General features: G+C 40.8%; 2 protein-coding genes across 2 annotated transcripts; both read right to left on the bottom strand.

Annotated features, from left to right (window-relative positions):
- Positions 1-1371: 1371 nt before the first annotated feature.
- On the bottom strand, positions 1372-7903 carry HEBP2 (heme binding protein 2). Its single transcript, XM_074333639.1, has 4 exons — positions 7318-7903; positions 6602-6737; positions 5625-5805; positions 1372-1935 (listed from the first exon to the last, which is right to left on the bottom strand). Exons 1-4 carry the CDS (start codon positions 7417-7419, stop codon positions 1737-1739), a joined length of 618 nt encoding a protein of 205 aa, XP_074189740.1. The 5' UTR covers positions 7420-7903; the 3' UTR covers positions 1372-1736.
- A 10240-nt stretch (positions 7904-18143) lies between these two features.
- On the bottom strand, positions 18144-23269 carry SMIM28 (small integral membrane protein 28). The gene is made up of 2 exons (XM_074334010.1): positions 22889-23269; positions 18144-19051 (listed from the first exon to the last, which is right to left on the bottom strand). The coding sequence occupies exons 1-2, from the start codon at positions 22997-22999 to the stop codon at positions 18668-18670; spliced, it is 495 nt and encodes a 164-aa protein (XP_074190111.1). The 5' UTR covers positions 23000-23269; the 3' UTR covers positions 18144-18667.
- Positions 23270-23656: the final 387 nt, after the last annotated feature.

Raw genomic sequence — 23656 nt, 5'->3', positions numbered from 1 at the left:
TATTGCATAAGAGATGCCTTTTTTATCTAGGACTATCAGGGAAACGTTAGCAAGATTTACCTCATACTAATGAGGCTAGTTCTGTGAACTTTGATCAGGAGGGCTAGAAGTGATCCTCCCATTGGTAACGGTAAATGAGCTAAAAATGAAATTTAATGTCCTTTTCACAAGAATAGAAATGCAAAGAATCAATAAATAATCAATGCAAGCAGATACCTTTGGAAAATAATTGCCTGGGATTTTAAAATTTATCTCCATAATTCCAAATCCAGAAATCTAGTTGGTTGTGTATTGAAAATTACAGTCTGGAAGGTACCCCTGAAGTCATCATCATGTTGATCATGCATGTACGATATGCACAACCCCTCCATACAGCCCTAGCCCAGCGGGGCCCATGGTTAGCAGCATGGACCCAGGAGTCAGACTGCCTGGGCTCGAATCAGACTCTGTCCTTAGTTTTACCTAGGGCAAATGACCTTACATCTCGGCCTCACTGTCCTCATCTGTAAAATGGGGATGACACAATGCGGCACATAGATTTGTTTGAGGGTTGACTGTGGTAATTCAGGGGAGGCACTTAGAATGGTGCACCCAGAAGGCAGTCCATGTTAGCGATAGAAACCATTAACTGTAGGTATGTTAGTTCATTGTATCCAGGTTAGGGAGATGAATTTTAAGAGATACTGTATAATGTTGGGGTTCAAGGGAACTTAATCATCCTCTGGCCCCATCCTCTCACCCATTGGATATTCAAATCTAAGTGATCACGTGGTGCCTGCCTAAATGACAGGAACGGGCTGTGTCATTCATCAGCAGTTTTAATTGTTGGGAAGTTACTGAGCTCCAAACTACTTTTCTCTGGCACTCCTACAGCCATCATCCTCTAGAGGCCCACGGTAGAGCTAATGTCCCTTCCCACGACAGGCTTCCAGGTATCTGAATGTGACTTTATCTTCTCCAGGACAAGTTTTACCACATAAGTAGGTCAGAATTTCAACTTCCTTGATTTTGCAGCAACCCACTCTTTCAATAACCACTCATTTTCATATGACCTCCAGAAATACTATATGAAATTTTGTAATTCAAGTGAATTTTAAAACTACATGTTTGTATACATTTCTTCAGGACAAAAAATGCCTTTATTGAGTATCAAAATAAGATAGAAGGTCCTAATTTCATAAATGTATTCTGTCATGAAATATCAACACTTTTGGACACTCTGAGAGTGTGTGTGTGTGTGTGTGTGTGCATGTGCGCGCAGATGGGGAAGAGGACTCAGCAGAGACTGTAACAGTGGCAGCCGCGTCACAGTTTGAATTTTGCATGAACTTCACCTCTTCAGGCCTGACAGCCTGGTAGTTCCACACAAGATAAATCTTTAACATTTTTATTGATAATAGCTAGAGGGGATAACATCCAACTGACACAAATCCAAGTAGAAAAAAGCAACAGGACTGTGATATAGTGAAGAAGGGGAAGTAACATGACATTTCCCTGGAGCTTCACAGAATTCAAGGCCACCAAGGTTATGGCCAATTTACATGTTTATAATAGCGCCCTGTTATATGTGTATCTAGATGAAGCTTCAAGCATTAAAAAGGCACATTGGAAAAAGCTCACTTCATAATAGTACTCTCAGGTAGAAGAGGCTAGACATACATTTTACTTATAGGAAGTGTTGCTGTCTGTATTAAACAGAAGTTTAGACCTTCCCGATGCCACTTTCTTTAATTTTCTCATTCATTTTCTTTGGAGGGTTCATTTTTCTGAATCAACCACACTTCATTATTTCGATTAAGCTCATTGAAAGGACTGTTGTAGCTTGCCGTGTAGTAAACCTTTTCATCGAACACTTTTCCTTCTTCCCTCAAAATACTTGCTAATGTCAAAAGTTGTTCTTGATTCTTTTGGGCACTAGAGAATCCTTCGAAAGACCTAGAGAGGAGAAAGTACATAACCAGGAATGGTTTTAATACCGAGGCTGATGTCAGTCTGAAGAGAAAAGCAGGAGCAGAGACAACAAAGCTGGATAACATGCACGCTCAGCGCTCTTCCCTCGTGGGCCCTGAAGCAGCATCCCTTCCTCAGGTTCCCCATCTCAATGTGACCTCTGCATCCTGAGGAGAGCCAGGAGGAGGCAGACGGCCCAGCTGTTGGCAGGTAGATTTGGACTTTACACCATCTTGTGCTCTAACTCTGTGCTTCTCAAACTTGAATGTACGTATGAGTCCCCTGGGCATCTTGCTAACATGCAGATTCAGGAGGTCTAGGGTGGGGCCCGAGAGTCTGTATGTCTAACAATATGATGCTGCTGCTGCCGGTCGCAGGACAACACGGAAACCCCCTTCCAAGCCTCCTTTCCAGACTTTCAACTTTCTATGGAACATTTCCCTTTTCGTCCTCTTCTTGGGAAGAGTGAGGCACTCATGTGATCTAGTTTTGACCTTATGAATTTACAGTCTGAATTAAGAGACAAACATTTCGGCCACTCTATACAGCCTGGGAAGAGATTTAACAGAGACAGGATCAAAATGTTTAGGAACACTGAGGATATGGTTAAGGGTGTCCTCTGAGTTGGGTCTGGCATGGAGGGTGGTTTTGCTGGGCAGAGAAAGGGGAGGGATAAGAAAAAGAACAGAAGTCCAAAAATGTGAAGCATTTTCATAGTGAGGCACAAAATGAGTTCAGGAATATGAGTCAGAACCAGAAGGAAGAACCTTGTATAGTGACTAAAGACCTTTTCAGATTCTCAAAATATCTCAAAAGGATGTTGAGCAGAAAAGAATTTGATCAGATCTGAGTGAGACAGATGGAAAATAGATTGGAGGGAAGGATCAAATTAGGATGTTTGCTATGGGATGGAGAAGAAAAGACAGTCAAAAGATTTAAATTAAAAGTAGGAAAAGAGCATAAAAGTTTAAACATGGATTTTGAAGAATATAAACAAAAATATCCTGAGATTAAATCATAACAGGACACAGACTTAGCTGAGTTGCCAACATGTAAACACGATGACTTTGATTTTGAAGGTTAAGAATAGGAAACACAGAAAAACAACAATATTCTTAATATGCTTTCTTTAGCATAAGTTTTATTATAATGTACCAATGGGAAAGGTCAGTCCTAGCCTTCTTCTGATAAGATATAAGCTCTTAAGAGTACAAACCATATCTATTTTATGCAACATTGTCTGTCAGGTACTTAGAATCGTTCTTGGCATGCAGTTTCTTTTAAATCCTTGCTGAATAAGTGTAGGAATCTATGTGCACACATGTATATAAAATATAACATTGAAGACAAATGGATAAAACTGTTCTATAATTTTCAGCATGTTGACTGATAATGATAATTCTGAACCATGTGTTAAGAAATATTTGTCTCCCAAATTTATTATTTATTTCCTTAATAACAGTCAGCTCTTGGTATGTTCTACTCAAAGAGAATTTGTTTTCAGATCACATTTCTTCCTTGAAATCAAATCTTGAAGTCCCTAATTAGAAATCATCTTGTTCTCTGAATACATACTGTTCTATAATAATCTATCCACATCTTTATTCAATACACAAACACATTGAGCCTCCACATACACACACCTGCCCTGCTTGGAGCTGAAGGATATGGACAGAGTAATATGTTGCTGTATTCTTGAAGAAGCAACAGTCTATAAATAGATGATCATAATTTAGAATAACAGAAGGACAGAGTGGCTAGCTGATTGGAGAAATCATGGACGGCATCACAGGTGAAGTGCCATTCACTCTAAGTCCTGAAGGATAAAAGTGGGCTCTCCAAGAAGAGAAGAAAGAGAAAGCTACAAGTCATAATATATTCATGTTCTAAGTATATTATGTACATTAACTCATTTAATCTTCATGGCAACCCTATGAGATAAGTAGGTACTATGATTATACACTTTTCCCAAATAAAGAGATTTTGGCAAGGAACGTCTGAGTAACTTGCCTGATGTCAAAGGTAAAGAGATTTGGAAGAACATGGCCTGCTCAGCTAAGGGTGGGAAAGTCAGTGGGGGAAACAGTCGGGTCACATTATAAAATGCATTGTGTATAATGTGAATAATCTGAACGTCACCCTAAAGCAAGAGGAAACCAACAGAGATTTTTAAATGGAGTAACAGGTTGGGGGTTTTGTTGCTGTTGTTGTAAGAAATATCATGAATTCCTGTGTGGAGCAAGAGAGGAAGAAACTGCTGGGTAGAGAGAATAGTTGGGAGGCTACTAATGTGGAATAGTCAAGATACGAGGCCCACAGACACAAGAACATCTGCTGAACGTCAGGCACTGTACCCAACCATGGGTTACACGAACATGACTTAGTGTGGTCCCCATAAGATGAAGACCTGAGTTGTAACAACAGGGATGGAGGGAAGGGAACAGAATCATGATCATTTCTGAGGGGAATGGGCCAGATCTGGAGACCGGTTGTCAGGCAAGAGTGCAGAAGACAGCCATAGAGGTCCTCGCTGGGGGGCTTTCTAGTTGATGAGGCCCTTTCCTGAGGCACTGTAAGATCACTGCCCAGAGAAAATGAGATTTGGGGGAAGGCTCATTTTTTAGGGCTATTGTGCTTGGTTTCCACCACCAGCCCACACAGAAGTGTCCAACAAATAGGGAAAACAGGCTGGAGACACTAAATTTGAGAGTCATTAGTCATAAGCATTTGAAACATGGTGAGTAGATTGTGTAGCGCAAATCTGCTATGACACAAGGGTCAATAACAGGCATCAATACCAGCGATGCCTGGGAGGGAAGTGGGTGAGGAACCATTCGGTGGAGAGAAGCAGGAGGAGAAGAATGACAAGAGTGACATTCTGAGAGTTAGAGGAGGGACCACTATCAAAGGAACAGATTGGTCAACACGCGAAGGCTGCAGGGGTCACAGGGGAAAGGACTGCTATCATTTGACAAGTGCAAGGGCACTGCTGAGGGTGGCAGGAGCAGTTCCAAGGAGATGGTGCAGGCTGTACTGGACTGTGGTGGCTTGAGGAGTACGTGGGAGTTACAGAAGCAGAGACAGAGATAGATTTTCTAATAGTTGGGTGGTGACAAGAGGGAGAGAAAAGAAGTAATAGAGGGACTCCAATATAGACTATTATCATGTACTATGTGTTTTTTTAAAATTTCAACAGAGAGAATTTAACATAAGGAATGAGTTAAACAGGTATTACAAAGAAACCAGTAAACTAACACAGGCAATAACTGCAGGAAACAGTAGCCATTCCTTGGGAGGGGACAAAGGGGAGAGTTTGGGTTATCAGAACCGAGAAGGTGGGAGGAGGGCTACCATGCATTGCGTGTTAAGGTATTTTTGTTCAGGCTTAACTAAATGGCAGGTGAGGGCAGTCTTATGCTTTGGGGGGGGAATGATTTCCATTGTGTCTGATTTGTGGAAGGTATGCAACAGGCGCTGCATTAAATGAATTGATTATATTTTGCAACAAACCTTGGTAACATATAAAGCTGAGCCAACAAGAAAACACCACAAAATGCATTAGACCTGCTTTTATGGAAGGGTGAAAAGCCTACTGAAATTGCATAGGAGCTAAACTGTAAGGGGAGGCAAGTGAAACCAGCAGTTAGCAGGGCTATAAATTATCTACCACTTACCGTACAAACACAGTCATTTCAGCTCTGTCTTCAATGAAGACATCTGACTCTGAAGGCCTGGGTGGATCAGATTGCTGCTCAGAGGGGATGTACAGTGAAATGGTAATGGTAGACTCGCTAAAAGGGCCTGAACCCGGCTGCACGTAGCTCGTCACTGGAGCTGTCATCTTTATTTTCATCTCTGTGCCATAAAAATATATATTTAAATACAAAGGAGACCGTGAAAGTAGATGTAGGGTACACATGACTACTTTTTAAACTTCACCTATTATTTTGTGATCTGAGTTTCTTGATTTACTGTATGCTATTGGCATAAATACTTACCTTTAAGATAATTTTCAGCTTTAAAAAATAAGGCCCAAATGATTCAATTATCCACTGCCTACATTAAACACTTTCTGTACTATTAATATTTTTGGTTACTAACTTCTATAGTTTTAGGGATAGCAGGGAAAATTAGAGATCACATAGTCCAGTCCATTCTTCCTTTTTACAGTTAAGAAACTGAGGTCCCATTGACTAAGTGACCTACTAAAATATAAATTGAGTCAGAACCAGGACCAGAAGTTATGTCTTGAGACTCTGTCTTGTACCTTCCTGCCTCCTGATGTCTTTCATCTTACCGAATTACCTCAAAGCATCAGCCATGAAAAGGACTTAACACTAGTAGTTACAGAGGCCTAGTTCATCCAGCAGAAACACAGACAAGGAGAACAAAGGCTGAAAAGCACTACTCAGTACTACGCTCCTCTAGACGCTGCTAAGGGTCCTGAGCAGAGTCCTCTTCTTTAAACGTAAGTCTTTGATGAACGGCTTGTTTTTCTATTCTAAAGGGCATCTCTTTAATAAGCTAAAACTCAAGAATAAACCAGAGGACTCTCTCTCTCTCTCTCTCTCTCTCTCTCTCTCTCTCCATATATATATATATATATATATATATATATATATATATATATATAATATTAAATTGCCTTCACCTTTCTCATTTTTGCCTTGAATGTAGCTGTTCAGCCTGGTAAAGCCAGTCTGGATGGCGGAATCCCAGTCCATTGACTCAACGGAGGTGCTGACCCACTTGGCTGGTCCATAGTGTCGGATCTCGCAAATTCCGGGCTAAAATGGAACAGATAAAACTTGAGGAAGCAAGAGATTTTTAAAAAGTCAGGACGTGAGATGCAACAGTACAGGTGCCTTGATTTGGGGGCCACTTGGGTCGGGCTGCAGGTTCTGGCTCCTTAGGGCCGGGCAGGGCCTCTCGTCCGCGGCACTCATGCTTGAATCAGAGACTCTGGTGCCTTGGACTCACAAGGAGGGGTGGGGGTGGGGGTAGGGGTGGGAGTGGGGGCGGGGGTCAGCTCATTTCCGTTAAGAACAAACGTCTCTCACGTCCCCTCGGCCCAAAGGGTCCCACAGTGGATTCTGGGAGGTGATTGATTCTTTTTTAATTTTTTCCCCCCTCGCAAATAGAAGAAATTGAGATGTGGCCAGTACCTGGGCTTATGGCTAACCCACCGAATTTTCACGTTTGTACAGGAATGGAGAGCTAGGGATTCAGACCATTTTAAAATTGTACTTTTCACTTAAATCTATGGGACCCTCGGAGCTCATTGCAAATCTGCTCGTAGACAGCCTCCCCCAACCCCCAACCCGCCTACCTCGGCCCGCACCCTTTGCCTCTGCGGAAGGCTCCTACCTGGGGGCCCGCGTCTCCCAGCGCCTTCCAGCTTGGCATCTCCACAGCTTGGGCCGCCTCGCCCTCGCCTGTCCCGGGCTCTGGCTCCAGCACCTCGGCCATTGGAGATGCCGATGGTCCGGGGAAAGAGCCTAGCGAGCGACTCCGGGAAGGGGCCGCACTCGGGCCACCCGGGGCCGCCCTGCCTGCGTGTGCGCGCCGCGCCTGCCCGCCGAGGTCCCCGAGTCCCCGCCCCGGCGCTGTCCGGTGCCCGCCCGTGCCCCGCCGACGCGCGTCTCGCCTCCCCGCAGTGCGGGAGACCGGAGTCTGCTGGACACCGCCGGGGCCTTGGGCCGGAAGGGGCGCTGCGACCGCGAGCGACCCGGATTCCGACCCTAGTCAGCTGCGGCCGGGCCGCGCCCCTTTGCTGAGTCCCCTCCGCAGGGGTGAGGGCCTGAAACAGGACTGCAGGGCCCGCTTGGGTCCGGCTGCCTTTGGTGTCCTTCCAGCCCCCTTGTTTTTCAATTAACAGGCACACAAAGGTGTCTACTGTGGGCCACCGGGGTGGAGAAGGACAGTGCAGCTGGCTGGCAGGGTTTCTGGTGTAACCGGTTGGGGAACCTCTCCTGCGGCCCCACCCGCGCTGGGAGTCGGTTCTGCTGACACGTCTACTCCTGGGACCGGCGTGAGCGCGGGCCTGCACCTCGTGGGTGCACCCAGTTAAAGGCGGGAGGGAGCCTGCTCTCCCCGGGGCAGGGTGGGCGCGCACCTGAGGCTCTGAACTTGGTTGTCCTTGCCGGCACCGCTGTGAGCCGAGGGCTCCTTCTGAGCGTTGGTTCCGGGGGCGCAGCTGGGGGCAAGTGCCCTTAAACCTAGAAGGTGGCCTAGGGCCCCTTCGCGGAAGAGGTGGATGAGGCTACAGCCCTGCGCGGAGAGACTCTTGAACTGTCTTAGTTTCTTGACCTCCCCGCTTCCAAACGACCACCAAACCTCCGAGTCATCCTGCCAGGCCTAACATACTGGAAGGAGGGGAGTAGAGGGGGGAGGGGAGAGGGTTGAGAGGAGGGAGAGACAGGGTAGGGACCTCTGTGGGACGGTAGTGCTGTTACAATTTCTTGGCTAGATTTATTCTTTATTTTTTCTAAGAGATTTATTGAGCTATAATTCACTTACCCTATAAGTCACCCATTTAATGTGTACCGTTCAGTGGTATTTAGTATATTCACAGTTGTGCAACCATCACCACAATCAATTTTAGAACATTGTCATCACCGCCCCCCCCCCCACCGCCCCCAAAGAAACCCCATACACACCGTTTAGCTATCATTCTCCAACTGTCCATCCCTCAGCCCTAGGCAACTACTTACTAATCTGCCCTCTGTCTCTATAGGTTTGCCTATTCTGGACATTTCATAAAAACGAAATCACACAGTTTTAATCCCTTGGGGCTGCTATAACAAAATACCACAGACTAAAGTTTATGAACAACAAAAACTTATTTTCCACAGTTCTGGAGGCTGGAAGTCTGAGATGAGGGTGCCAAGGTTAGGTGAGGGTCCTCTTCCTGGTAGCAGACAGTGAGTGGTACCTTTACATGGTGGAAGCAGCAAGGGAGCTCTCGCTTGGGTCTCTTTCAAATCCCGTTCATGAGGCTGTCTGTCCTCCTGACCTAACCACTTCCCAAAGGCGCCACCTCCTAATACTGTCACATTGGAGATTAGATTTTCAACCTATGAGTTTGGGGGATCACAAACACACAGACCATGGCATATGCCTGTGAGCCTTCTTACGAGCTTCTTTCACTTAGCAAAACATTTCTAGTTTCATCCATGTAGCATGGATCAGTACTTCATTCCTTTTCATGGCTGAAAAATATTCCATGGGATAAACATTTTGTTAATTCATTCATCCATTGATGGGCATTTGAGTTGTTTCAAAGTTTTGGCTATAATGAATAATGCTGCTACAAACATTCACGTACAGGTCTCTGTATGGACATATGTTTTCATTTCTCTTGGGTAAGCACCCAGGAGAGGTCAAATGGTAACTTCATATTTAACTTTTTGAGGAACTGTTAAATAAACAGTGTTTTAATAAATAAATAAATAAATAAATAAATAAATAAATAAATAAATAAACAAACAAACTGTTAAATAAACAGAACTGTTTAAAACAGGCTGTGTTTTAAAGTGGCTGTACCATTTTACATTTTCACCAGCATTGCATGAGCATTCTGTTTCTCCACATCCTCATCAACACTTATTATTATCAGGCGTTTTGATTATAGCCATTCTGGTGGCTGTGTCTAGTACTTAAAAAAAATTTTTTTTCACATAACAGAAAATCAACCATTTTAAAGTGTACAATTCAGTGGTTTTTAGTATATTCACTATGTTGTCTAATTCCAGGACATTGCATCACTCAAAAACAAACAAAAAGCCCTGTACAGTTTAATGGTTACTCCCAGTCTCTAACACCTCCCAGCCCCTGGCAATCACTAATCTTCTTTCTATCTCTGTGGATTTGTCTGTTATGGATATTTCATATAAGTAGAATTATATAATACGTGATTTTTTGTGACTGGCTTCTTTCACTTAGTGTAATGTTTTCAAGAGTCATCTATGTTGTAGCATGGCTCAGTGTTTCATTCCTTTTTATTGCCGAATAATATCCCATTGCATGGTTCTAGTGCTTTTCCTCCCTCTCCCCTGCCTAAATAGTGTACGGTGGCCTGTGGACACATGACACTTTCTAGTGTTTATGTCAAATTTATTATTATGCAGAGCTAGCTTTGAATTATTTAGCAAAGGTTAAATAACAAATTTTGACTTAAAAATAGCCTGTTTATTTTAACTTTTAAGTAATAGACGTGGTCCATTGCTTAGGTGACTGAAAAATTGAGAATATAAGTTTACATTGCAGAATGGTTTTTTTATAAGAGAAAAAGGAAGTAATTTACATTGTTTAAGAACTCTGTTGTTCTTTTCATCTGCAGAGTACATTTTGCAATTATCAATGCCTTTTGGGTGGCATTTTACTTATAGAAAAACTGAGGCTAAATTTGGAGACGTTCATTTTATACGGTGGAATACACAATTAATGAAGATAACAGCGAGTGACTAAGCCAAATTATCTATATTTATAAGGTGATAATTAGTCATATAAAAGAACAGAAGGAAGGAAAGAGAAGGATTTATTTCAAAATAATAGTATTGGAGTTAGAACAAATTTATTGAAATTCAGAAGGCTCGAGTTTTATACCCATATGACAAAATAATCTAGCTAGTTTTCTTGTTGACTAATTATGGAAAAGTTGTTCTTTCTATTAGCTCATATTTAATCAATGTTTCACTACGTGAGAAACTATGAAGAAGATGTTTTATTTAAGCTTTACAGCACATGTGATGGTGCAATACGGCACCACCTGCACGTTCACCCCAGCAGGAGAGGAGAGCCCTGAGCATCCTGCAACAGCACTTACAGGCTGTTCTCATTATTTATAGCAGCTAAGTCCTATAAAGTCACCACAAACATTGAATTAGTGAATGTTGAACTGTTGCTTCTACAGGAAATACAGAGTTAGGTTGCTTTGAGCTTCTGGTCACAACATTTTCATCAATCGATTGATACATAAGCTTGTTTTATGTGTATTATTGTATACAGATACTTATTTCATATATATTGTTGATTTGTTAACATTGCACTCACAATGACACTGTAACGCATGCCTTAGTGAAGCTTATCGAACGCACATATCTTCTCCAAAAGGCACAGCACAGCCTTCCTGCACTTAGGTGCATTACACAGCATGTCAGCGCTATGTTTGGGGCCATTGTAAACAGCAAAATCACCACCAAAAAAAAGCACAAAAATGCGTAAAACATGGCACTAAATATGAAAGGACACCTTTTTTGCTGTATAAGAGCTAAAACTAGAAGGCAGAACTTTACCTTTTTCAACCTCAGCTGGAAATATGTGCCTCTAGTGGCTCAAATTTTTCACTGCTCTATGTATGTACATGTCTACCAGCTGTCAGAAAAGTGCTGTGACTATTGCTTTTGCAGTTATAAATATATATTAGCAAGTAGGTGAATTTGCAAATACAGAATCGGTGGATAAGGAGGATGGCCTGTCAGTGCTTCCTGCAATAAATTACATAAGTCACTTCTATCCACATTCCATTGACCAAAGCAAATCATAGGGTGGGAAAGTGCAATCACGCTGTGCTTTCAAAGAACTCACATAATTGAGAGAAGCAATAATATTTATCGCTGATATCATTTTTTCATTCATTGATTATTTGATACTTGTGGCAGATTTTATTTCCCAAAGATAATTAAAACATGATCTCCCATCCAACGCTCTGTTCTTCTGTGACTTTGACACCTTCCATTGAGAGGTGAAAGTCTATGCTCCTTGTCCTTGAAACTCTCCAGGTTTGTGACTACGGTGGAAGTAACACTGTGTGACTTCTGAGGCTAGAACACTAACGACTTCTAGCTAGTTCTCTTTGGGAAATTTACTCTTAAAATCCAACAACCATGCTGAAGGGAAGCCCAAGCAGCTCCATGGAAAGCAGTGTGTAGGTTCCTAGCTGAGGTCCTGCCTGACAGCTGGCATCAACCACCACACATGTGAGTGACCAAGGGTTCAGACAACTGTAGCCCCTGCCACTGAGTCACCTCCAGATACCCTCCGTTCTTCCAGGCTGAAGCCTCCGAGGTCATGGAGCAGACACAAGCTATCCCCACAGAACCCATGAGCATAACAAAATGCTCATGGGGTGATTAGCTTTTCAGGAATAATAACTGGAAGAGTATCTTCTATGTATACTGCTGTAGTAGGTGTTGGTGGGTTTAAGCAATGAAAAAGATATGGTCCCAGTCTTCACATATTTTCCTATCAAGTCATTGTTTGCTCTGGGGTTACTCTTGCACCCACAATGTAATTAACCATCTGGTCTTTATATCGTGACCACTGTCTCAGATATGATAACTATAAAATGAGTAACAACTTGGTTTTCTAACAGGAAATGTAATCTTTTCCTTTGACTCTCATCTCCTTTAGTTTTGGTGAGAATTATAATACTCATCCATTATTGATACACAAAACAACCCATGAAACCCCTTTTATACTAAGCATTTTGCTCAGTGCCTGACACATAATTGCTTGATAAATGTTGAATGAATGCCAGTCAGAATTTATCAGACACATAGATGTGATTGATTGAGTGTTTTTAGGAGCACCTGTGAACCACCTTTCTCATGGGCTACAGAAAATGAAGGCATTTATTAAATGTGGGAATGAGCATAAGAAAGCTAAGATCTAAAGCTGGGAAAGTCTTTAAAAATTAAAACATCAATCCTAATCAATATAAGGCCTTGCTATAACTTCTGAGACTGTGGTGAGTGTTTATAAAAAAGGAGAGACGACTATCCATACTGATTTTAAAAGGTGCATGCTTTGAAGCTAAAGGAGACCACCTACTACCCCACAACTAGACAGCTCACTTTCTCAAAAAACTCTTAAAAAGAAGTAAATCCTTGATGCAGCTAAGAGGAAATGTTTCTACCAGATCACTTGATTAAGGACCATTTCCAAAAAACTTGCAGTAGGGCAGCTAAAATGTTCTCTCTTATGTATGGGACCTTTGCTGTTGCCGTAAATTATTACATTATTTGTTGATTAGGACAAAGTTAAGAACTGGTAGGAATTGGACTGGACCCCCTAGTGACTTTTTTAGAACAGAGGTATTTCAGTGCCCCCACTTCTGAGAAAAGGAGCCACTCTGTCCAGATCTTGAACATGTACCCACGAACCAGTCAGTTCTCAGCCTGTTTATGGGTCCTGCCTACTGGTGTCCCCAGGCAGCTCTACACCTGAGTCTGTTTGGGTCTGATGTTCATAATGAGTTCCAGACATGGGAGAGGTCTGTGGTAGATTAAGAATTGACTCCAAGAGGGAGGAAAAGTTTAGCAGTAATGCCTGGGACATCTCACTTAGATCAGTGCTTCTCAAGCCTCCTGTAATGAAGGACCTGCCCTCCCTTCAATTTTTTTTTCTAGTTCATCATAAACTGATACGTGATTCTATTGCCTAAGACTATATGCAGGTCGGTATGTGCTTCTTAACCCACAACTTCAACAATAATATCACGCACAGTGAGATAAGTCCATTGACCATGTGCATGGATTTTGTAAAAATGTTAAATTCCTATGAAGTTTCACTTACTGTCACTTCCTTGACACTTAACGTCACTTTCTCTAAGTATCTTATCTGAGACTGGTTAAAGCAGTTAGTGAGCCAGCACCATATCATGGACCATGCTCCGAAGACCCTTGATTTAGATGACCTCCATAGTTTCCTGCCCAACTGGCACCTGATTTAGGGTCTCACACCCATTCTGCCTTGCAAGACCTCTGAGTTTGACTCTGGATAGCTGGTTCGTATTTATACTGAAGGAAGATTATTTGCATATTATATTATTTTTATTCTATATTCATAAACTTATATTTATATAAATGTAGGTTTTCTATTATAGTCAGTTCATACTTAAATACATTAAGTAAATTTGTGTTTTAGTTTGTTTATTATTATTTATTTATTTAATGTTTCAGAATATGATGATTCTTTTCCAGGTTCATATATATTGTGCAAATTGAATATCCCATGATGAGTTGACATGAGCTTCTCCAGGCATGAGAACATAATGGGTGAGGTACAGACAGGCAGGAACCCATTCATGCGGTTTTCACAGCCAGAGTTCTTTCAGTCCTTTGCTTGAACTATAGGACAATCAAAGTGATGCCTCTATATGTGGCCAATGCACAATTCATTCTCCTTGTGAATATGTTAAGAGTTGAAATATTTTTTAATCATACGTATTTTAAGTTTCTGGTCTGACAAATTCCAACAACATCCCTACCATGTCTGTGTCTGGTTCTGATGCTTACTCTGTGTCTTCAAACTGTGTTTTTTGCTTTTCAGTATGCTTTGCAATTTTTTCTTGAAAGATGGACTTGCTGTACTGGGTAAAAGGAATTGCAGGGTATAGGCCTTTATTAATGGGATTAGGTGTAGGGGAGGGAAAATGTCCTATAGTCCTATTATTAGGTCTCAGTGTTTTAGTGAGTGTGTGCTGCTGGGCTGAGAACTTCACAAGTGCATCTGTATTTTGTTTTGTTTTCTACCCCCTTAAGTGAAACAAGATGGCCAGAGAGGCTGGAGTTGGGTATTTCCCTTCCTTGGTACGAGGCTAGAGCCAGCTGGGGCTGGGCCTCTCCTTTCTTCCCAGATCAGTTAGGCTCTGATGAAACCTGGGCAATTTAGGCTCTGTTTAAATAGTTTCTCCTGAGAGCAGGCCTTGTTAAGAACAGAGCACTTTGGCGTATTTCAAAATGGTTCCTTTTCCCCTTCTCTTGCTGGAAGGACCAGCTTTTTCTCAGCTCTTCACTCTGAGAACCTGGTAAGGCTCCTGGAGGCAAAACTCACAAAACCGGGGGCCCTCTGGAGTATTTAATCCCGAGATATGTCCTCTGTCAGCCTCCAGCAGTCCGTCAGTTACAGTCAAGTTTCTGTGCCCTGGCCCCATTTCCTGAAGAAGTTCCTGCTCCTGGATTTCAGCTGCGGTAAGTTGCGATTCTCTGTGTCTGCCCATCTGTCTCTCTAAGTTTGGGGGCAGTGGTTTGTGACTTCAGGTCTTTGATGGAGCTAAGGACGGATGTTGATTTTTCAGTTTGTTCAGCTTTTTCTTGTTGGGATGGAGTGATGACTTTCAAACTCCTTACAGGCCAGGCCAGAAGCTGGCCTCCTTTTCCTTTTTGTAAAATGATGCCTTACTGATATTTTTTCTTGTCCAGTTTAGAATTCAGTGAAAATGTTCACATTCTGGTCACTGTTTCTACTATAATCCCATTCTTAATATTTTCTGGCAGCAGTTCTTTCTTCCCCAAATACTTCTTTGCTGTTAACAGTGCAGTTCTTTCGTTTGTGGATTTTCTTTATTTCTACTCTGTCTTTCTGGGATTGCGAACAACAAGTACTACCTGTGTTTGCCAGTTGTGCCAACATTTAACCGGGGATGTACTGTTGTTCCTAATATTCTGTTTGCAAATCCTGCTTGGTGAATTGAATTGACTGCAGATGCGTGGTTGGCTGATGGCTTCAGGACAGAGTTTACAGAGAATGTTGGGTTGTAAAATGGTGGTTCATAGCTAGGTTTACAGATCTAGTTTTCTCTAAACCTGTTACCTCACGTATGTTGACATTGAAGCTCACCTGTATTTTGTGACCCACTTACACTATTTAAAGAGTAATGGCTTTCAGCCTTGCATGCATATTGGGCAATTTCTATTTCACATTGGTCTATTTCTGTTTCATTGGCTTAGGTCGGACCTGGTGTCAGTATTTCTAAAAATCCCTTGAGTAATTCTATTATACCATGTAACTAGTATTGAAATCCACCGGTCTATAGCAAGGGTCAGCAAATTTTTCTTTAAAGGACAAGATTGTAGATAGTCTCTGTTGCAACTATTCCTATGATGGAGCAGCCACAGGCAAGTGGGCATGGCTTTATATCTGGACACCAAAATTTGAATTCATATAATTTTCATGTGTCATGAAACATTCTTCTTTTGATGTTTTATTCAACTATTTAAAACTGAAAACCATTCTTGTCTTGCTGGATGTACAATAATGGATTGCAAGTGAGATTTGGCCTGGGGACTATAGTTTGGCAACCCTTGGTTCATCTTCACTGCTTTAGTATGGTCCCATAAGAGAAAACATTTCCTTCCCTACGTAGGTCACCGATATCATCTTAAATGAGTCCGAGCATTGAATATTTATTTTAAATAAGTTTTGTCAGGAGATTTTTAAACATGGCAATGTATTTCCTTAATAGCCTGAGAAACTGCAGCACGCTTTTGTCTACAAGTAATAAACCTGGTTTGCATAGTTTAAAACAGGTTATTCCCATTAAAATATAAACAGTTGGCAGGGTTAATTCAGCTGCTCTACAATGTCATCAACCCAGGTGTTTTCCATCTTTCTACTCTACTATCCTCAATACTATTCCTGGCTGATGTCTTGCCTCATGGTTGCAAGATAGCTGTAGCAGGCAGCTATGCAGACAGCACATGCAGACACATAACATCCAGTAAAGAGACAGAGTATCTTTTTTCTTCTATGCATTATTATTATTATCATTATTATTATTATTTGTATTGGGGAATATTGGGGAACAGTGTGTTTTTCCAGGACCCATCAGCTCCAAGTCAAGTCATTGTTTTCAATCTAGTTGTGATGGGTGCAGCTCACTGGTGCATGTGGGAATCGAACCGGTGACCTTGGTGTTATGAGCACTGCCCTCTAACCAACTGAGCCAACCGGTCACCCCTGCAATGCATTATTTTTTAATATGAGGCAACCGTTTTTTGTTTGTTTGTTTGTTTTTAGAACAAGCCTCTCCTTCTGTGTAGCTCTCCCATAGGTCCCAAACCCAATCAGTCCCGAGTTTGGGAATTAGATCAGCATGATTAACTGTCATGATGCAGCCCCTGGCATTGGGGGGAATCTGGTCTGCTTTAAAATGGTGGCCTCAGGATCCCAGAGCCAAATCAGAGTTCCATTAACAAGGAAAAGGAAGAAATGGCAGTTGGGAAAGAATCAACAGTCTCACCCAGAACTAGATTCTTAGGATTAAAAAGAAAAAAAAAATTCTGAAGAAGGCTGTCTGCTTAGCCTCTCATTTCCATTTGTTTATTTACTTCCCTGAAAAGACCATTAAGGAATTGTTCTGTATAATTTTCCTTTAAGAACTTTTATTAATTTTCATGCAAATAGGTTATGTTTTGCTTCAGTCCTCAAAGATATTCCTATTTCTATCACAGTCCATTTAAAAAGAAATGCATCCTATTTTGGCTTACTTTGTTATTTTCCTAAAACTGTACCACATTGCATATCTAGCATAAAAATGTTCATGTCAAAAAAGGCTTTTTTTTTTTAAAGCCACCCTTTTGATTCATTTTGAATCATCAAAAGTTTGTCTAGTTTTGCATTTTGTATTGTGAAAACAATAAAAATTGTTTTCCTCCCCAAATTATAGCATGGAATAAGAGTTTAAGAATGCTACATGTCACCGTTCTGCCACCTCCCCAGCTCCATGGGGATCCCCATGGGCCTCCCAAGTGATACATGACCCTCCTCCACCTCCCCTTGTGAAAATCAAAGGGAGATTTGCATCCAGTCCAAATTCAGCCATACTCATCGCATTGAGAATCTTGACTCCCAGTGAGGAGGATGCACCCAAATTCCACATTTGCAGTTTTCTTGGGCGAACATCTGGCACGGAGGAAGGTGCTCCAGCCCAGGACAGTGGGCCCCGGCTTCTGATCCCAGCTCTGCCTCTTCTGACGTATTGAACATGGGGCAGGTCACTTAGCCTCTCGGAGCTCTAGTTTGACATCCGTAGAGCAAGAGTTTGAACTATGTGATTTATAAGTCCCTGTTAGAACAAATCGATGTTTCTCTTTACCACATGATCCAAAATGTTCACCTTTACTTTCCAGTGCTAAACTGATTTCTGCTCTGTAACTGCTGCTTGGTGAAGCCACACATTCAGTCATCGGGTCCCCTAAGGTAATGTGTTAGAGCAGCAGCTCTTTGTCCTGCCACAGCAGCCCTGCCAAACAGCCCACGATGTTCTCGCAGCGCAGGGCATGCCTACGGGACTAAGCCGAATCCTTTTCCCATTCTAGGAAGCAAGAGCGACACTAAGCAGGAAATCATTCTGGAGAGCTTTATTATTTCTTTAGACTAAAATGTGTGTAGACATCTGTACTCTCATTATTTCACCATTATTTACAATTCAGTTGATCACTGCAGCTCTGGAGGTGTTTTTGCCTCCGAGAGCTTGCTAGCCATCTTGAAGCCCTCACACAAAAGTGAAACCATGAGGCCCTAAAAAACCTGTATAGGAAGAAAAGTTTCATTTGGTGGCAAAAGCAGTTACCTTTGACGTATCAGCATTTTTCCATTTCCTTTCTTTTCAGACCTAGTTCCTATGCCCACTAGTGTTTCTGATTTTTTTTTTTTTTTTGGTCAACTCACATAAAACTTTCCTTTTGTTCTAAGGAGTGTTACACATTTTAGGAGAGCCCTGTCATCACTAGAACAAGCTGGGGACATTTTCCTGTAAGGAACCTGAAGATGGGTTAACTAGACATTTGTCCAGCCTTTCCCCCAGCCTAAGATGTCCCAGACGTCCAGGAGTCTGCCTGGGAATAGCAGCAGCTTTTTGGCCTAGATGCCATTCTCTGCCTCTCTCCAGTAAGGGTGGAGAGCTGCATTTTAAATGGTCTCCAAGAGCAGTTTATTTTGGCTCATTCAGTCCAGGTAAAGTGTGTCGCCCCTGAAGGCCCGCATCTGGGTCATCTTCCTCAGTAGGATTCCTGGTGGCCTCTTCATAGGAGGGTGGTAAACACACGGAGAGGGGGGCTGCCTCCCCAGGCAGAGGAGCGTAGGGGAAGTCCTGCTCACCGCTCCAGGGTAAGCCTGGCAGGAAGTCAGTCTCCTCTCCCACGGGTGGGTGCTCTGAGAGGTCGATGCTGAAAACCTGGCCCTGGGGCCGTGGCGTCTTGCAGAGGCGGTACAGGAAAAGCAGCAGAAAGGCCAGGAAGAGCAGGATGGTGGCTGGAAGAAGGATGCACAGGAAGGGCTCCACATCTTCTTTGGCAGAACTTATCTTCTGGGTGCCCTGGAGTCAGGGAATGAAACTGAGTTAGGAGATGGGGGAAAGAAGATCCCTGCCTTTGGAAGGCCCATCTCTTGTTGTCTTTTATTCTTATCTTCGTTACTCACTCTAAAAATCACTTAATCATTCATTTATGCCAAGGAGCTTGAGCCTACATGAAATAAAATGGATTTCCAAGATAAAGTGTGCATTCAGAATGTCAAAACTACACATTTATGACATCCTACAATATTTCCACTAAAGTACAAATATTAAAACAAATTTCAGTTGGGAGGTCTACTCATTCTTTCAATGAGAACGCTCACTATGTATTTATTTTATTTAGAATTAGACCAATAATGTTTTATTGCCACATAGAAGTTGCCCAGGCAAACAACTGCACCTAACTTTAAGTTAGGTTTCTCTTATATAGGACAGGGTAGGTAAATTTCCTTACAGCAGGAGATGTGATATATAGACTGAGGTCATTTGATTGACATATGTTGGTTATATAACTAGTTTCTTTCTGTGCACGCTCTTACCCATAATGCATACAGAAAAATCTACAGGGTGAGGCGACAAGCCTTTATGTTCATTTTATTTTAGTTGTATTATAATGAAGCTAGAGTCCAAGTAATGGACAGTTTTCAGCAGTTTGCGCAGGCGTCAAAACCAGATTACTCTGGTTAGGGTCTTATCTCCTCTTTTTAGGAGTGTTTGGACACCCTTGCTTTATTTCTAGGGGGTAAGCCTGGGTGGTTCCTGGGAAGGGGATGCAGGCCTGGTCAGTCCCCCTTCAGGGTCACTTTTATTAACCCTTTTTTGCCTCATCATTATACAATAGGCATGAAATGATGCTTAACAATGAGATAGAAAAGCAATACAAAAATATAAATACCGTTCCAAATTCCATAGACATTGCTTTAAATAAAGCTTCTAAGAAATAATGAAATATTAAAAAGCTTCTCTATTATGTATAAAGCATACAGCAACAAATGTAAATGTATCTATTACTACAGAGGAAAAGAAAAATTAAAGCCTCTTATATAGATGAGAACTCTCATCTATGTATTTATTTAGTATTTAAATAGTGTTTAAGACAAGCAAAATACTAAGCTCTTTATCTACTTATCTAAAATAAAACACAAAACTGTGAGAGCTGGGGTTCTCTCCTTGATTTCAGTGGAAAGGACAACTGTTTTGCTTGTCGTGACCTCTTAAGAGACTGACTAATCTCGTGTTGACTAAAATCTTTTTATTTTCTAGAGGATTTACAAGTTTGTGTGTTATTTTGACTCAGAATTAGGTGGTTTATTTAATATTTATACTTCCATATATTTTGTCTTTGGTAAGATATGAGTTAAGATATTTTAGCTTAAAGTGCATAAAAATTAAAGGTTTTCTTGGGAAGCAGAATGTCATCTTTGAGGTTTGAATTCCAGTATGAGCTTCTAATACCTGTGTGATTATGGACCATTCACTTGTCCTCCCTGGGCCTGGGTTTTCTTCTCTATGAAATGAAAATAATAGCATGGTTTTGGAAGACTGGCATGAAAATTTAATGAATTATTATGTGTAAAGCCCTTGGGGAATAATAGGTACTTATATATCTCAGTGTCTCAAATAATCAAATTAAAATACTAAAAGTAACCAGAAGTCATCTAGAAATTTATTGATAAGACTGGAAAATATAGGGAAGATAAAATCTGACATTTCTAAGTTTATAGTTTAATAAATATGTATTTTTTAGAAAAATATTTTGGCAATGTTAATATTTTTGTGTATGATTCTTTGATTTCTAAACTATGGATTCTTTGTTTTCTGACACATAATCTAATTTATTATCAGAACTATTCACTTAAAATCAGTTGTGATATTATAAGGGACTGATTACAAAAGCTGTAAGTGTAGATGAGCTCATAAATAAATGTACAATTATTAAGAAATCAAGTTGGAGTAAAAATGCAATTTAACTGTCTATTTTCTCCCTCTAGATGAATCATTAAAAATGTTAAAGCTATTATCTCCTTCAGTATTTAAAATAATCATGTTTCAATCTTGATAAACATGGGCCATTTTGAAAACCTTATTGTTCTTTCTTCTCCATCAATTATATAGATGCTAATAGTTTCTAAACAGTTATGAGCATCAAATTTTAAATTCTCAATTACACCCTGTAAGTTCAATATGCATAGAATATAAAGATATTTAATGTTTTATTTAAAAGGTTTTATGTAACAGACCCTTTGTTCACAATTATGCCACTTATGGTATTATCAATATTAATTGCAAAACTTTTTGAAAGGAGATATGCCACAATCCTCTCTGTTGTTCCGTTGATTGAGTTAAATTTATCCAGATACCGAGTGGTACTGCTCACCTAATACAGCAGATTAGGACAATTTCTTGACATAAAGAATTCTTGTTTTCCAGTTAAGAGATGCACCAACTTATAGGACAAATTTATGATGGTATCTTTTTTTTTCTTAATTATTTTTATTTTTCAATTACAGTTGACATATATTAGGTTTCAGGTGTACAGCATAGTGGTTAGATATTTATATAACTTACAAAGTAGTCCCCCTACCCAATAAGTCCAGTACCCACCTGGCACCATGCATAGTTACTACAATATTATTGTCTATATTCCCTATGCTGTACATTACACCCCGTGACTTTTTTTGTATAATTGCCAATTTGTACTTCTTTTTATTTTTTTATTTTTCCAGAAAATTAATTTTCCAAAGGAGGCTTTGTATTAAGGATTTAAAATATCCAAGTTAACTGGAGAACTTTCTAGCACTATAGAAAGCTACTTCTTGTCACACTAGCTTGTGATGGCCCTGCTTACTTACCAATGCTGTGGCATTGTTTGTGGTTCCAGTGACATATGATGGTATCTTTAATTTGCTTGTTTACTGATTCATGGTATATTGGTTCAAAGTGTTTTGAATTTTTAAGTGCAGAATTTTTACTTTTGTAGTCAAATGTTCTAATTTGTTCACTTCCCTCAAAGTTTTCTTGACTTTTCATATTACTCTGATATGTATATTGGCTTTCTTCTTCAAGGAATATTTTAAAGACATACCCAGTTAAAAGTATAACTGCTAAATAAAACATATTATCATATATACGTGTATAATTTTTTTTTCTGTAAAAGGTGGTTTTGGAGAACTTAATTACTAATCTAATCAGTTGATATTCCAGAAAAGAAAATAAGTCTGTTTCCCTTTTTCTTGGGGTATAGCGGTATCACTCATTTCCCTGTTGATAATAAAATTAATTCAGAGTTTTTAGATTTCTACCAATATTTTTCCTTAATGCTGTCTCAGATTGAGGCTTCTTTGGTGATTTACCAGACAAAGCAAAGCAGCTGCTACGTTTCTTAGTAGAGACAAAACTTGCTTAACCCTCTACTATCCTTCCAGAAGTAAGATAATTTGGCTAGCTACTGCAACCTCTTAGAAACAGTGGTCATTATACAGCCAGAGAACCAAAGAGAGTCTGTTATTTGTGAATATGTAGACATTGCTTACTGAGCAAAGAACAAAGTGAAAAAGCAAGGCATAAAATTTTGTTGACTCCTAACTTCAGGTACTCCTTGACATATTTGATATATCAGGTGTTCTTAGAATATATTTGTGGCAAGTTTCACTTGAATTTATCATTGTCAAAAGAATACAACTTTCAAGTTACTTCCTTAGACCATGCCAATCAGCAAAATCATATTTTTGTCATTCCCATTGTGCAAACGGTTGCCAGTATGTTCTATAATAAGATCTTAAAAATATAGGCATTGTTGGTTTTAAAACTGACAAAGATATTTTGGGGGAAGAAGAGGCATAAGTCATAGGTACAAACCTGCAGCTGGGTTTCCAGAAGAGGTAGGCTTGGTTCGCTTGTTAACCACTCGTATGTCCCCCTGCCAGCATGTCCAAACTTCCTCCAGCTGCTGCCCAGCAGTGCCCGCATGTTTTCATCCGACTGATGCACCACTCACCCTTCCACCTCACTGCTCAGATTGCAACGATGCTGCTGGCTCTTGGCCTGGATCCAGCTGGGATGTGCTGGGCTGATGGTTGTTGGTAAACTCCTCTAACGTGTGGCAACAGGGAAAAGAGACCAACCAGAGAGACTTCTCAGGACAGGCTATACACTTAAATTCAGTGCCTCTGGATTGGTTTCTGTGGCCTTTATCACTGTAAGGGTTGGCATCAGATGTCAGATATGGAACAGATTTCAGACAGAGGAGTTCTCTGCATTTGCATCGGTACAGTGCAATGAATGGTCTCAGCGAATAAACAACTGTTTATATTTAGATGTAAATAAGACCCTCTCCCTTCCTTCCCCACATCCCTCTCCAGGGATATAGCTGAGCAAGAAAAACTCCCCATGCTGAATTTCCTTTAATTATTTCTAGATTCTGTGATACAGAGAGAAGGGGTATTTGGTAGGGAAGCAAGACTCATTAATAACATTTTAGTGAATTATTTAGATGAAAGATGCTAATGATAAAGTTGTACAGAAGCCAGACAGACAATAGCTCAGACTGTTTGGCTGCAATGTTTGCTGGTTTCAATTTTTAAAAAAATCAAATTACCAATACCTAAGTAGTCTTCCTTCTGCTTA

This window comes from Rhinolophus sinicus, linkage group LG05 (genome assembly GCF_036562045.2).
Source record: "Rhinolophus sinicus isolate RSC01 linkage group LG05, ASM3656204v1, whole genome shotgun sequence".
In the NCBI taxonomy this organism is placed as follows: Eukaryota; Metazoa; Chordata; class Mammalia; order Chiroptera; family Rhinolophidae; genus Rhinolophus; species Rhinolophus sinicus.
This window is presented reverse-complemented; position numbering and strand designations above follow the sequence as displayed.

Coding starts and splice junctions, on each gene's coding strand:
- HEBP2 (XM_074333639.1), bottom strand. CDS start 7,419: ATGGCCGAGGTGCTGGAGCCAGAGCCCGGGACAGGCGAGGGCGAGGCG. Junction 5,806..6,601: donor TCAAGGCAAAAATGAGAAAG/GTGAAGGCAATT, acceptor TTTATGGCACAG/AGATGAAAATAAAGATGACA. Junction 1,936..5,624: donor GAAATGACTGTGTTTGTACG/GTAAGTGGTAGA, acceptor TCTCCTCTCTAG/GTCTTTCGAAGGATTCTCTA.
- SMIM28 (XM_074334010.1), bottom strand. CDS start 22,999: ATGCGGGCACTGCTGGGCAGCAGCTGGAGGAAGTTTGGACATGCTGGC. Junction 19,052..22,888: donor TTCTGGAAACCCAGCTGCAG/GTTTGTACCTAT, acceptor CCCTGACTCCAG/GGCACCCAGAAGATAAGTTC.